At 41.8% G+C, this 16423-nt stretch overlaps 1 protein-coding gene across 3 annotated transcripts in view; it reads right to left on the reverse strand.

The window, feature by feature from the left end:
* RNF150 (ring finger protein 150) overlaps positions 1-16423 on the reverse strand; it is a 211861-nt gene that overhangs the window by 60318 nt on the left and 135120 nt on the right. For all 3 annotated transcript variants that reach the window (XM_084626119.1, XM_084626118.1, XM_084626117.1), the window contains exons 2-4: positions 14646-14896; positions 6005-6076; positions 5160-5242 (exon numbers count right to left, since the gene is read on the reverse strand). In XM_084626119.1, the coding sequence (XP_084482245.1) occupies positions 5160-5242; positions 6005-6076; positions 14646-14896 (406 nt within the window). The remainder of the gene's footprint in view (positions 1-5159; positions 5243-6004; positions 6077-14645; positions 14897-16423) is intronic.

The raw sequence follows: 16423 nt of genomic DNA on the forward strand, positions 1-16423 counted from the left end.
GGAATGCTATCAATGTTGAGAGATTTAAATCCATAACCATGACAGGTTAAGTCTCCTTGCACTTTAAAATACTATATTACAAGTGTACTATGGCTCTAATTTTAATTTTTGACTTGGTACGTATTAGTTAGATTGAAGGATCTTTTTTATAAAATAGAAAACCACAGAAGAATGAATGCCAAAATTAGATAATCTAAGGACTAAAATTATCTGTTTGTGGGTATGCACATATTTTGATGGAGCATGTGATAAATCCATTTTTGCCAATTTGGATTTGAAGGTCTGTTTTATTTGCTGTTATTTATATAGCACCATAACATGCATGGTGCTTTATAAGAATTAACCAGGAATCCCCGCTCTGAAGCATTTACAATCTAAGTCAAGACAAGAACAGGAGGACAAGATGACAAAGAGTGTGGCAGGAGAACAACAACAGGATCATGCAGTTACTTGGGAAAAAGATGTAGATGTCTTTAGAATTGAAAAAAAATCATCTACATTTCAGTTTACATACCTCCATGGGGAACTGAGTTTTTAAAAGGGATTCAAAGCAGGAAAAAATGAAGGCGCTGAGGGGGAGTTCAGAAGCATGGGGGCAGTGAGAAGGAAGGCACACAGATGGTCTAAGAAGAAGGATATGAAGACTTAAGTGTGAAGAGAAGTTTGAGCTAAGAGAAGAGGACAGGTGAGGGCAAAGGAGACAAGAGCAGATAGAGAGGTAGATTGTAGATGGCCTCACTATAAGAACACACTGCTTGAATTTGACGATAGAGACAATAAGAAGCTAGTGAGTAGATTTTAAGAGGGGGTCAACAGAGTTACAGCACTTAGCAAGGTGCTTTTTTCTTTTTTGAAGAAGTCTAGATAGGAGGAGGAGGAGGGCAGACTTGCAGGAGGCAGTCAAAGGCAAAGAAGAGTTGTCGAGAGTTGTAGTAATGACACTCAGAGGGGAGGAGTACAGTTGCTTTTCAAGGGAGACTGCTATACTGAATCAAGAGGATGGACCTGTAGTGCAGTAAATCTGAATGGTCTCTGGATTGTTTTTCCTCCAGAGCCATTCATCAGCCCTGGAGTCAGTACAGAAAAACTGAATGCAGGAAAGAAGCCAAACATCAAAAAGGATGGGCACAGAGAAGTGATGGAGATGATGGTTTCCTCATGGGAGGCTAACACAAGGAAAGGAAGGAGGGGTTGGAGAGCATCAGTGAAGTCAGAGTTGTTAATAGACTGGAGATTATGGAAGGAATGCGATACTGGGAGGGGTACCAGAGCACGTACAGACAAGGTTGAGAGAATGACCCTGATAATGAGTCTGGAAGGTGACACAGAACAGGAGGATGAATGGAGAAGTTAGTAAGAGGAAGACAAAGCTAGCAATATCAGCAGTCTAGGAGGAGAAAACAAGACAGATGAGGGGTTGTAGAGTAATGATCTGAAGATGGAGATTTGAAGTTGAAAGTGGGAGGAGGACAGGTGAAAACGCTCTGGGAACACTGGAACATGGTTACATTCAATCTTGTGTCAATGCCCTAGAAACTAATTGTAATTATATTTGCTACTGTCAACTTTTAAACCTGGATATAAAACTAAGACTTATTTCCGTCAAGAGAAAAATCAACACAACATGCAGCATCAAAAGGCACATAAGAAAATAAGAATGGCCATACTGGGTCAGACCAAAGGTCCATCCAGCCCAGTATCCTGTCTACCAACAGTGGCCAATGCCAGGTGCCCCAGAGGGAGTGAACCTAACAGGTAATGATCAAGTGATCTCTCTCCTGCCATCCATCTCCACCCTCTGACAAACAGAGGCTAGGGACCATTCCTTAGCCATCCTGGCTAATAGCCATTAATGGACTTAGCCTCCATGAATTTATCCAGTTCTCTTTTAAACCCTGTTATAGTTCTAGCCTTCACAACCTCCTCAGACAAGGAGTTCCACAGGTTGACTGTGCACTGAGTGAAGAACTTCCTTTTATTTGTTTTAAACCTGCTACCCATTAGTTTCATTTGGTGGCCCCTAGTTCTTATATTATGGGAACAAGCAAATAACTTTTTCTTATTCACTTTCTCCACACCACTCAAGATTTTATATACCTATCATATTCCCCCCCTTAGTCTCCTATTTTCCAAGTCTCTTTAATCTCTACTTTATACTTCACACACTACTTTATACCTCAACCTGATCATTTAAATTCTGAGCTTTTCAGAATGAAATTTAAAAACATAGGTAGACGCAGGAGGACGGGAAAAAAAAGTATATATGAAATTGATCTCCCCTCCAAAATAGCCAGTGGTATCCCTTCATTGACTCTCTGCCACACTTAAAGAGAATGCTCTGAGGGAATGACACAGTGAAAGGACCCGAAGAGCTAATAAGAAGCTGTTTATGTGGCTTTGAAATTCATCCACTACTGAAATACTGACTAGTGGATTTTCACTACAAATTTTTGTATAGACGAGGACAACAGAAAGCCTCAAGATAGCTACTAGCTGCATCTGGAAACTTCCTGGTTTAGGGCTGGCTGTGGGAGAGCTGCTGATACACTTGCTTATTTAGATTTGTTCAATATATACATTATGTCTATTCAGGCTCTAAGCATCTTTCACATATATTAAAAATGAAATCATATTAGTTCAAACAAAAATAACCTCAACAGCATCCTCTAAACCAGGAAGGAAAACAAAAATGACCCTAATCCCAGCAGCTCCTCCTTTTTTCAACTAAGGAGGCTATTGACTGGGTGCCTCCACTGATCAAAGCTGTGGCAATATCATGTGGAGAGGGAGAGGCAGTTTCTCAGATATGCTGACCCTAAGGCATACATGGCTTTACAGGTCAAAAGAAACATCTTAAACTTCACCTGCATACCAAAAGGCAACCAGTTCAGATCACCCAGCACTGGTGTCATGATGATACTGGCTTTTCGACAACTGAGAAATTGGAAGTTTCAATAAGGTTTGGTGGGAAGCCAATGTCTTCCCTGAACTGCAGGCTGCTATGCCAATGCCCTGCATATACAAGGTATATACAGTGAGCATACACTGGGGATGACAAAGAACGAAATATGTATTTGCAGGTCTGTGTCTTCCTTTTGCTAATCACCAGTGCAAAGAGTGCTCTTCCATCTTATACGATTTCCCTATTGACTTGAAACTGATTTATCATCAATATTCTTTATTTCCTCTCAGCTGCCCAGTGCATCCTATCTTGTTGGTATTTCTTTATAGATTGTAGACTCTCATTGGCGGGAACTATCTTTATTTTTGTTTCTTGTATAGCATTTGGCAAACTGTTGGCATTTCACCAACAATAATAGTAATAATAATTAACACCAACACCTATGGTGGTGTACAAAAGCTTACAAATCTGTAAAATGTTACCTTTCCTAACTGGTACAGTAGGGAAGATAGTTTCAATAAAGTAGCTACTTGGGAGGGAACTCCTCATCTCTCATAATTCAACAGTGCCAAAGTTCAAAATGACAGGTTTCAGAGTAGCAGCCGTGTTAGTCTGTATCCGCAAAAAGAAAAGGAGTACTTGTGGCACCTTAGAGATCAACAAATTTATTTGAGCATAAGCTTTCGTGAGCTACAGCTCACTTCATCGGATGCATGTGCACTTTACAAGACAGATCTGCTGCTAACCTTTAGCTGGAGCCATTTCCAAGTAACTTTTTAAGTCAACCAAGAGCTAAACATCACCTGCTAACTATGTGTTTCTGATTCAGCAGGCCTTATTTAATACTACGCACTCTCATTTAACCTCGTGAACAACATTAAGGATGACTCTGTGCTGGGTCATTTGTGAGAATGATACAAGTGAAAGATGGGGTTTAGATGTATGTGTTCCATATAATTTCCTCAAAGAAATACCTGTACCTTAAGCACAAAATTTCCAAAATTTGTCTAGGGCCCCACAGGAACATACTAGGAATTAAGCCCACTTCTAAACTGTATATATGTCCCATTTTCTAAACTCTTAGCTGAGGAAGCATTGTGCTTGTGTCTGACAAGAGTACACGTGCTGTGTGTCAGAGATGGGGGTTCTAGAGCTGGCCCAATTTATGGCAGTAAGCATACACATCCAATGACTCACAAGAATGATCACAGGTAGTAAGCACTTAACATTTAAAATATCTACCATGGAAGCCTATTATTTATAACATAGCCAAAAAGGAACAAATATTTCAGTTCTTCATGTCAAACAGAAGATGGGCTCCATAGAAAATGACACTTTACATGTACATGCTTTTGGTATTCCTGTTTCCAAGGAAAGCAAGTTGAGAAATGGAGTATCTAGCTGTCTTTGATGGAAGCCATCCCAGATATGATTTGTGTAAGGTTTCCTTCCCACTTTATTTACACAGCAATTAAAAAGAAATTAAAGTGAAGTTAAAGCTCATGAAAGCTGCTGAATTTCAGATAGCTGTTCTGTGGACAACTAACAATATAGGAAATGGCAATGCAAGTGTCCCTACACTATCCTGCCAATGAACTGCAACCTTGACCTAGAATCAATATTTCTATTCCTCATACTGCTTTAAATCAGGAGTAACTCCTCTAAAATCAATGGAGTTAAACTGGTGGAAGAGACAGCAGGATCAGTCCTCCCCCCACACTTTTTCCCCCTTTTTACTGAAGACTTTGTAATATTTCCAAATTCCACAGACTTAGCAACTGGGCTCTTACAAAAAGTATTACCCTCCAACACTCTGCCTCTCTGCCCAAACCTTCTGAACACTAGGCTACCTTAACACATAGCCTAAATCTCACAACCATTCTCGTTACTAGAAAATATCGTCAGCCAAACTGCTCTTTCCCAGTCAGGCCAATATTAATGGTTAACCAAAAAGCCTGACCAAATAAGATCCCCATATACATGCCAAGCACGAACATAGTTAGACTCAAGCTCTGATGTTAAATGGCTCGTCACTCACTGCAGTTATTATTTTAACTACAAACACATCAGAGTAACATGTCAAATCTTTATGGAATAGTTTTTGAGTACAGAAAAAAAAAATCCAAAAACTTGAAGTTCTCAGATAATCTCATTTTAAGAATTTGACAATTCCAATTTTGCAGTTTTACACTAAAGGACAGAGACTTTAAAACCAAGAACACATTAGTAAATGCCTCCATACACTGTATTAACTTACCTGCATGGTAAGATCCTGACAACATCATTTGGTTTGTAACCTTCAATACAAACTGCACAGTTATCAAAATCTGGCTCAGTTTCCTACAGTAAAGAGAATATTACATTAGATTTTTTTTTTTTGGGTTAATCACTTCAAACAAGAACCTAAGTAGCAGAGCAAAGTTCAAATGGTTATTGATGTGTTTAAGCATGACAATGTATCTTAAGGAAAGTGTGAGAGGCATTCATTAGGGATCCAGACCTGCAAGGGTCTGTGCACATGCGGCATAGATCTACACTTGGAACTGGGGTTGTGAATCCCAGCTCACAGAGACACACTTTAGCACACTAGCTCAAAACAGAATGTAGCAGCAGCAGTACAAGTGGCAGGAAGGGCTAGCTGCCTCATATACATGCCTAGGGTCTCTGATGGGCACGTATTCAGGTCAGCTAGCCTGTCCCACTACTGCAGCTACATTAGTGCTCTAGCTTGACGAGAGCTCGTACAAGTATGTCTCTTTGAACTGGGAATTACTCTATGTACAGTAGTACTCCCACTACGGTCAGTGAGAGTTTTGTCTGAATGAGGGCTGCAGAATTTGGCCACAAAATTTGGTTTGCAAACTGTAACAGCAGCTACTTTAATAGTCAGACTAAAATAACTTTACTGTATCTTTATTTAAAATTTCCCTTCCCTTCCCTCCCTGTTCCATTCCATCCTTAAGTTGCTTACCAGCGCCTTGCCCCTGGCTGTGGGATATTTACTAGTATAAAAAGCAACTGCCACTCCTCTCTTATTTCCCTCTCCTTGGCAGTCTGAGAGGATCCTCGCTGCACAGTTCTAGTTTGAAAGGAAAAAATTACCTTGTCACCTTTCCTGATTGTTCTGACCTGCAGCTTGCTGATTGCTTTCTTTGCAGCATCTCCAAGACGGCGCTGAAAATGCAAAATTGTCCGTTAGTAAAGAATATATCTTTAGGCAGAAGCCATCACCTTATTTTTCTATAGGTGGTTAATAATCTGAAGCAGTTTTACATGAAACAGTAAGGTTCTGTGTAAATGTAAACTGACAGGGCCAGGCAGGTTGCTGTGGGAAATAGCATGACATCCCTTTTAAAAACAAAAATGCTGCATGGATTAAAGGCTCCTCAGTTATCTAAATTTCATTAGGCAAAGCAGCTATAATGCTAATCCAGTGAAGAATTGACACTGGCCTATGACAACACTAAACTATTGCGTTATGGGCATTACATGAAAATAGAAACAGATATGTATTAAGTAACGATTCACTATTTTGGGAGCCTATTTTTTTGCATTAGTCTCATTGACTTCAGTGAAGTTGCAGGCAGGCACAGCAGTCTGCCCGTATGCTCTCAATTGTAGGATCAGCGTCCAACTTTGCAGTTATATGTCATGAACAGCAGACGAGCCCTACAGTCATGGTTTGGCCATCTACTTTCATTTGCGTTTTTCTTGTTCCTTGTCACCTTTCCCTCCACATTACATACTGAATTTCTTTCCAGGTGAAATTTCATAGTGTTTTTCTATTTTTTCGTAACAAAGCATCATCTTCTGATACCTAGTGCCCATTTCTGATCTCACTTACACTTGTTTTACAATAGTTTATTGATTTCAATTACGTTTATTGATCTCATTACTGATTTACACCACCGTAAATGAATTCAGCCTCTGTATATGCACACATGACAGCTACTTCCAGAAACAGCACAGTTTAGAAATGGGGATTTAAGAACGGTGGTGACTGTGAGGACATCGCATTTTTAAGGTCAAATGTTGTGTGAGAGAGAGTTCAGAGACATGCCAGTGTGGAAGCAAATTCCAGCTGGAGTTGGTTAGAAAATGAACCCCAAAATGACGTGAGGTTGTATGTAGCTTGTAAATAGGGACCCACTCATGAAGCAAACTCGATCAATATGTTTCCTCTTTTCCCCTGTTGTTATTCTGATCTATGGCACATTTTTCTCATAGCTTGCCTTGAACAAAAGAATCAAACAAGAGTTGAAAACGTTACTTGCAAACTATTTGTTTCTTTAATATAAATCAAAGGCAGACAGCTAATGTAAAATAAAAAAAGAGAGACATTATGTAGTGCTTCTGGAATTTTTTTTATTTATGTTAATGAAATGTCTTGTTTTTTTCGTATATTCTTCAAGAGAAGAGTTCAAGATTAAAGATTGGTTTAAAACTTTGATCTGTTTGTTTTCATGTTTACCTTTTCTTATCTGACATCGTTTTTGGCTTTCAATGAAAATGTGATCAGTTTTTTTTTTGTTTTTTTAAGGAATACTGTTTCATTGGTATATGCTGGAGAAAAAAAAACATACTTCCGAAGAATCTTTGAAGTGAAATGCATGCTATCAGTAACCAAACACTGCCCCCAAAGATAAGAATGGCTAACATTACAGCGTTTAAATGTTTGAAGTGGAGCTTCGGGATTTATGGTTATAAATCTCGTAATCTAATTAACACTAGGACATTCAGTCCTGAGCTAGTCAGAGTTACCACTCCTTTGGTGTGGGCAGTTGTTGCCCACCCCCGCTCCCCAGGACTCCTGCCCCATCCAACTCCCCCCACGTTCCTTGACGCCCCCCGCAGGACCCCTCCCCTATCCACCCCCCTCCCCTGTCCCCTGACTGCCCCCAGAACCAGGCAGGAGGGTCTCGTGGGCCACTGTAGTGGGTGCCCACCCCACCCCTAAGAGCCAGAGGCACCTGCCGGGGGGGCGAGGTGGGGAGTCCCGGCAGTGCTTAGCTGGGGCAGCTCCCAGGAAGCATCCGGCAGGTCCCTCTGGCTCCTAGGGGTGGGGGAGCGTAGCTGGGGGGGGACTAGGGGAAGCTGCTGCTCCCCCCCCAATCACATCAAAAGCGGCGCCTTAGGCGCCGACTTCCTGGGTGCTCTGGTGCTGGAGCACCCACAGGGAAAATTTGGTGGGTGCAGAGCCCCCACCAGCAGCTCCCTGCCCCACGCCCGGCCCCAGCTCACCTCACCTCTGCCTCCTCCCCTGAACAGCACCATCCCACTCTGCTTCTCTGTGCCCCCCCCGCCCCCCCCCGGGGCAAATCAGCTGTTCGGCGGGAAGCCGGGGGGGACTGAGAAGCAGGCCGTGGCCTCCCGCTCAGGCCGAAGATGGCGGAGGTGAGCTGGGGTGAGGAGTGGTTCCTCTGCACACCCCGCCCCCCCAGGTTACCTGCTGCGGTGCAGGCAGACCTCCTTGCACCCTCCCCCCACCCTGGCTCACCTCTGCCTCCCTGAGCTTGCTTCTCAGCACGCGAACAGCTGATTCGCGGGAAGCCTGGGGGGGTGGAGAAGCAGAGCAGGGCGGCGCGTTCAGCGGAGGAGGCGGAGTGGAGGTGAGCTGGGGCCGAGGGTGGGGCGGGGAGCTGCCGGTGGCCACTTTTGGCCAGTTAAATTTAGAAGCCCTTTTAGAACCGGTTGTCCCTCACGGCATAACCGGCTCTAAAAGGGCTTCTAAATTTAACAACCGGTTCTAGCGACCCAGTGCAAACTGGCTCCAGCTCACCAGTGGGTGTGGGGATCCCGCCAGTAAGGGAGGTCGATGGTGGTTAAACAGAAGGAGTGGCACTGTGGCAAAGAGCCTTCCTTGTGCCAGTCCTGGAGCGGGAGTGCTAGCTGATGGTCAGTGAGAGGGGTAAAGGGACACCTGTTCTCTCTCGAATTTATTTCCTCCCAGATTTCCTGTTTTCTCCATGTTTGTCTTTTAGATTCTCTTTTAGCTTCTCAGGGCAGGGATTGTCTTGATCTCTGTGCCTTGCACAGCACTGAGCATATCATTAGTGCTGAACAAGTTATTTGTGAGTTCAAAGACCAGACTGGGGCGCATACTTTGCCATACTTACCGTTTCCCAGACAAGCGAAGAGAAACGCCATCTGACATGGTGACAAAGTTCACAAAGCTCATTGTCTTGGGAGACTACCACAGCTGCAAAGAGGATACCTTTCATGCGATGACCCAAAGCTTTGTATTCAGGCTCTCTGCTGTAGGTCTCTCACAGGTAACATACAGACACACAGCATACTGGACTGGATCCTCATACTGAATGTGGACACAGGAAATAGAAATTCTCCTCATTTGTGAACAGAGCAGTCCCTACTGCAGGCAGAAGTCAGAACTCGCTCCAGCGTCTCCTTGCCTGATGATATCTCATCATGGTCCAGCCATTCCCCAAAATATCATGGAGCCCACAAAGTTTCAAAACTTACTTACAGCCAACTCCTCCCTAACAAGAAAGCAGGGAGAAGAATGAGTAATGGACAACTCCTGCCATATACTGCTATCAGCCGTCTGGCACTGAAGCACCCTCTCCTATCCCAGGGTTCCCACATGACACAGAGCAAACTCCAGAGGTGCTAGTGGAAAATGTAGTTTGACAGACTGACACAGGAATTTTTATTAACCTATGTCACTGCTGTGAAGGAGGCAAAGAGAGCTGCAGCAGAAGTAACTCTGCAGAATATTTCCAGAACACAGTTTTCTAATCCCAAATTGTTTCTGCTCAGCCCTACAACCCGAGGTCTCTTGATGCAAACAATTCTCACTGCTTTTCATAGAGAAGATCTCTTGCATACAGGATGTCCATTCACGACAACAAGCTGAGCAAAGAACCAAAAGCTACAATGACTTCCTTCTAAGAATTCAGTTCATTTGCACAAGCAGCAGCACGGAAGTACAAACAGGTATCAGAACAGCCACCTGGTTCCTGCCCTGGCTGGCTGATAAAGAGTAGAGCTTGGGCACTTTACCAGAAAGACTATCAAACCTATCTTTTACCCTAAACCATGCCACAGTCCAACCACTACCAGGGACAACAGTTAAACCTGTTCTTTTCTTCTGGGGTAAGGATGACTTTACATTTTGGAAGCCTGAAATTTAAACTAGAGGCCCAAATTTTCAAACGGATTTATGAAAATGCGATTGCAAATGCGGCTGGCACACATAGTTGTATGCACGAAAGCCCACACTGGCAGACGTTTACATGCACACATGGATAACTGCCTGGCTAACTGCCAACCTGCATACACAGTTACCCGTTGGTAAATGCACAAAATAGCAATGTGCACATATTTTGTGGGCACATGTAAGAAACTGTAAATTTCAACCAGAAAAGTAATTCACAACATGGAGGCCATGAGGGAAGAGCCCTCCATTTTTCTGACTGCTGATCATGATGTGGACTTGTTCCTCTCCAGATGGATCACAGTCAGTTCCTTCTCGAATCTGAGCTCAATCCCATTAGGGCAGAGCTACTAACTACCCTGCATGTAGGAAAGGAGGTGGGCCTGGGAAAGAAGGTCACAATGAAAGGAAAGGGTAGACTCTTGAGAAGTAGACAGGAGGTGGAGCACATTTGTCAGGGAGTGAAGACCTAGTGCAATGGGAAGAGGACTTAGTCCAGGTGGATCTGTGGGGAAGGTAAGGCACAGGGGGAGGGGACCAACTGGGATAGTGTGTTGGTGCAATCAAGCGAAGCAATTCAGAAACGCTCTCTTCCTACAACAATATCACAACCTTCAGGTTAATGTCACATCCTTCAGCTTATGGTCTGTTGCTTCATCCCATTCCTTCTATGCAGTGCCTGAATTGCCAATTATAAAGTCTCCGTCTACAGAGAGGTGGTGTGAGCTGCTCTGGATAGCCTAGCTAGTGAGTTAGCAGCTAACCCTAGAAACAGCAAATATGAAAGATCTCAGCATGGATAGTTGGCCTCAGTGGGTCTAGGATCTTCTCTGACACAGAAAACGTTTGTGGATATTAACCCTTCTTTCCCAAGCCCCTGGTTTAAATGCACTGGATTTTAAAGACTTCAAATCTGTTTAATCAAACCCTAGTTAAATGAATCTCAGTCACAGATCTTGGCATTTTCAGAGATAGCCAGCCAGTCTGTAAAGCCAGCCTTTATTGTAACTCTGGAGTGGGGACTGGGAATACTGCCTTTTCTAAACTGGACAACCGGTTGGCTCCCCCTTAATTTGAAACTCTATTTATCCAAAAGGTTATGGCTGTGACCCTAGCTCTTTGGATAAATGGGGCTGTACTTTATTGGACTAAATGAAATACAAACTGAAGATGCATACTTCTCAAACCTGGCTGATGATGCATGTGCTACAGCATGTACAGGACTTTCTACAAGTAAGCACAGTATCTTTGTGCAAAGACAAAAGACACGGACACACACAATGATTATAATGGGAAAAGCCTTTGAGCACCATGACAAGAGGAGTCAGATTTCAACTCTACCCAAGGAAAGAAATACAAGCTGCTGCTCTATCATACACGCAAGAAGATACAGTATCTCAGGACAGGAGTGTTGCTAGCCTATCCCTGTACCATAAACAAAAATGTCAAAGATAAGAAAAATAGAACATTAGGAAAACTGAGATAACCCTCACAGAAAGGACAAGTCTGAGTTGTGCTCTTTTGTTAGCTCCTTACATTAATGATCGCAGGAGGCATGAAAGAGAAAAACAATGAAGCAGGCATGTTGCTATGGTTTCCTCTGTCCAAGTGCCAATGATGTAAAACTTTTCTCTCTCTCCCCATCTGTGCTCTTCTTCCCTATCTTCCTGAGGATTTTCCACATTTTTGAAAATCTGCAGCCTCTATCTATCTCAGCTGACTAACATCTCACTTGCTACAGGCACTGCTTTGGCTGCCTCCTGCATGCATGGACTCCCCTTTTTTGCTACAGAGTGTGACATTATTCCATGTCAAAATCCCCAGCCGCAGGAGGAGAAAGAAATTGGAGGAAGAGAGGCAAAATAGTCAGAGAGTAAAATAGAGATGAGAGAGTAAGAGATCAGTTGCCTGAGGAAACTTTGCTTCTGAACCTCAACCGAACACACTAACATGCCCTGTTTATGTTATACCTTAATGAGATATTGACTTATAAATTAAAAAACACTCACTTTATATGATCTGCCTAGGATTAAATAGCAATCACAGACCAATTTGAGGCTTTTGAGGGTGGAGGCATGCTACACTCTTCTGCACCGGCAGACCCTCTACTGTGTTGAATCAATATTCATAGCGGTTGCTGACAAGAAATCAACCTATATGCCACTCTCCAAGTAGCAACATTAGCACTTCTCTTTACTTCAAAACCTTTTTGGTGTACTGCTATCATCATCATAGCATACTGGCTGGTACTGCTTGCCTGAAACATCCATCCCTATTAGCAGTATTTGATTGTTGGGAAAGGGTTAAATGGGTTCTACTGACTTATTACCCCACTTGGATAAAAGGGAGACAGGCCTGTCCCTGTCCAGAGGGAACAGTCCTTCAATAGGAACATTAGAAGCAGTCAAGCCTGGAAAGTAGTTTTGAGCCAAGCTTTGATATCTTATTGTTAATTTCTATGCTAATCAAACAAAAGCTCAGTAAGTGGGTGAGTTTGGACTCTCCACAGTGTGTGGGCTATGGGGAGGGATATTTCACCTACCTCTGACATGAAGCCCCCTGAGATGGAACATGGCAGTTATCTTACAAACAATACACAATGGTTTACAGCAGAAAATGAAGAATACTGTATCCTATTAAAATTGCAGAGAGAATTTATTTAGGCAGAGGGTAATTATTTCAGTTGGCACTAGGCCACAGCTCCAAGGATAATCAGCTCCTTATCGTACAAACAAAATGCCATGGGATCTTTAATTACCACAAATCGACAGACTTGGTTTTACTTCTCTTATGAAAGATGGTAGCAGTAACTAAGAACCAGTAAAGGGATATAGCATATGTCCAGCATAATATGGTAAAGCAAGCTCTTAGAAACAAATTCCCTGACAATAGGAAATAGATGGATCTTGCCTTTGGTTCTCCCATATCCTAGGTGAGGGCCCTAACAACCCAGAGACAGAGTCATGCTCACTCTTTCCCTGGCCCAATGACTATCCATCGTCATCATGAATGACTATGACTTGTCACTATGAATAACGACAGACAGCCAACGGGCCAAGGAAAGAGTGAGCATAACTTTAAGACTTGGTGGTTAGGGCACTCATGGAGGATGTGGGAGACCCAAGGTCGAGTCCCTGCTTCTGTGACTATTTAATTATTTATACACAGTGGAACAGCTTCAAGAGGAGAGACAGAGAGCATTTTGACTTGAAATATGCTGTTTTGATAATGTCAAAATGTTTTGATTTGAAGCTTTTCCAATATTTCCATTCACTGAAAATTTTCAAAAAATGCCATTTTAGGTTTGACCCAAAAATGAAAATTTGTTTTAACTTTTCACAACTTCCAGCAAACCAAAAATCCACTATTTGCCCAGCTCTAGACAAGAGCTGTTTGTAATACCTCAAATGGTTGGTTCCCAAGAATGGTGACAGTTTTAGTAGATCAAATTCATAAAATGAATTTTTAGTTTGTGCATAGCAACCTCCCCAAACCCTTGAAAAGTACTTATTGAAATTAAAATCCGCTTTAAAGTATGTTATAGTTCAAAATTGATAGGTTTGTGGGATGGAGAGTAGCTTCTACTTAGAAATGTAAAGAATAAATTCTCCACTGAAAATACAGCATGGAATTTTGTGCAGTAAGAATGTAATCATCTCCGCTGGAATTTAGACAGCGCACCAAAGATGATGGGTTCAATATGGGCGTAACATGTCTAGTTTTCAGAAGTTTGGGGATACTAGTGAATATGTTCCTAGTTTCTGCATGTGGGTACCATAACTGTGCATGCAATCAAGTAATTACACCTGGAATCCCATTCATTTCCATACCATACCTGCAGACAATGATTTACTAATAACCAACATTACTTCATATACATGTTCAGCAGTCAGTGTCAACGGCCTGAGAGGAGAATAGATGTCTTTATGCAAAGACCCTTATAGAGAGGTTTTAGTATTTGTGAATAAAATATTTTAAAATTAAAACACTTTTCCATTCTTTTCCCCCTCTTCAGTTGTGGCACACCCCTTTTTTGTACACCAACTTACGGTTCTGCAGTCACCTTTGACTAGGTCTTAGATTCATTTATATGCATTTCTAGGTCAGTTAGATAAATGTACTAAGGGAATCTTTCCCCTTAGATATAGTATTATCTTTCTGATTATTTCTTATACTATTGTGTGTGTGTGTAAATGCCAAATGTACACAAATATTTAATTCTCTTTTCATTATTTATCAGTTGTAGTGACGGTGAGAAGAAAGGAAAACTCATGTCCTTTAAACACCTTGCTTCCTATCCTACTGTCTATGCAAAGAACATATTTATATAGGTTTCTCTTCCTTGAGTCCTGTCTACCCTTCTGGAAGTCTTTTGATTTCCCAAAGATGTTAGCACCTCTCTAAGACAACTCATTTCCCTTTTCGTCAATTGCTACCTCATATTAGTGCTTCCCCCAAGAGAAAATTTTTATTTAAACTTTAAAATCACATGGTGATGCTCTTGGGAGGATAAATGGTCATTTTAAGCAATGCAGGACAAATCCCAAAGCCCATTCACATGTTCCTCACCTGGTTTCTGTCTCTGGCATTTGCATATCGGAATCTCTGGATATAATAGAAGACCAGCCATGCCAGGGAGATGATCATCAACACGATGAAGGAGATGGAGACAAACACCACTGAGGTACGGCTGACGTACTTCTGCAAGTTGCGTGTTCCAATTGTTATATACATCATCACAGTAACATTCCTCTCCAGCAGACTCACTATCTCTTTTCCTTTAGGCTCAGGAATCATTATTGCTACTACATCTTCTACACCTGTCAGATAGGAGAGGGAGGGGGAGAAACAATAAGAAAAAACAGGAACAGCAGCAGCCACAAAAGAAGATGAGTCAGCCGTGGCACAGTAAAAAGAGCTCAACAGTCACAAAATAAAACCTTCCCCTCATTCTGCTGCATGCTGTTTTTTATTGCGAGGTAAGCCAGACAAAATCCAGCAGAAAACTTTGGTTTCAGCTGTAACCAGTTAAACAATCTGGTCCAGCATACTGAGCCTCAAGGGTGGTTGTGTGACTAAGGGAAGTTTCATGAGTTGGCACAAACACAGTTTTCCACTGCTATTGAGGCTTATATAGAAGATATAGCCATGGCATAAATACAAATAGGAGTAGTTGTATGCTACAAGCACAAATAGATGTATCGTGCTCTACTTGCATGCTGCACACTTCATGGGTCTGTAAAAGGAAACAACTATAATGTTTTCCCTCTACATCCAAGTACTCAAACAGGAATTCTTAAAACATACGATTAGATCCTGGGATCTGATCTTGCTGCATCTGGTGTAGTTCAGGATGGCATGATGTGTGTGAGAAAAAAGTACGCAGAAGAAAACTGTCTAAGCGACCAAGGGAGCAAAATCTGCTCTTACACGAGTTTAAAATTTAGATTAACTCTACTGAATGGAGTTACTCTGGATTTCCACTGAATTAACTGAGACCTAATGTTGTCCAAAGGCATCTAATGCTTTTGGAGAAAGCAAAACAGTATTGTCTGGATGATAGCCAGGTTACGTTAAATGTTCCACATTCATTCGCAGCAACGTTTCCAGCATACAGTCAATATAGAGCTCAAAAATGAGTGAGTGATTAGGAGGATAAAAGACAAAGGAAATAAACATGATAAGATTCATTACAGGTCCCTTTTACCAGGTGACTTACAGATGGATCCAATTACATCTTTTCTTTCAAAAATATTACAGGTTAGTAAATGTAACCATCAACTTTACTCCCTTTCCATCTGAAATACATTTTTGTTTTATTACTCTGCTTTAGTTAAGGGTGTCAGACCGCTGGTCTGCTTGATGTATTAATCCAATACCCATGATAGATTCTAGCAAATAAATAAATAAATAAATAACCTAAAATAAAAAATATCTAGCCCTTGTGGTTGCAATGATAACCTTCTGAATGTGATCTGTTGTGGCATAGGCAGCCCGAAACAGCAGCTCAGGGGGTGTGAACTGACTTCATTCATCTTAATGGGAGTTTATCTAATAAGTGGTATAACTGAAAGTGTAATTTGGCCCTTCCCACAGAATGAATTTGACATGTTTGCTCAAAGGGCTCGTTGAAATAAAAGGGACACTGTGTAAAGGTTTGTAAGAAAGGAAAAAAAAAAAAAAGAACCATTATTAACTTTTGCCTTAACTCTCCGAATGGCAGCTTCTGGAAAAAGCCAGCAATCAAATGCATTTGGAGGATGGTATATACATCTCATCAAGGGTTCAACTGTTCATAATATATTGCTGATGACTTTCAACTTTGCTGTTCAAATTCGTCTCTTCAA

The sequence above is a fragment of the Lepidochelys olivacea genome (assembly GCF_965140295.1).
Source record: "Lepidochelys olivacea isolate rLepOli2 genome assembly, chromosome: 4".
Classification (NCBI taxonomy): Eukaryota; Metazoa; Chordata; order Testudines; family Cheloniidae; genus Lepidochelys; species Lepidochelys olivacea.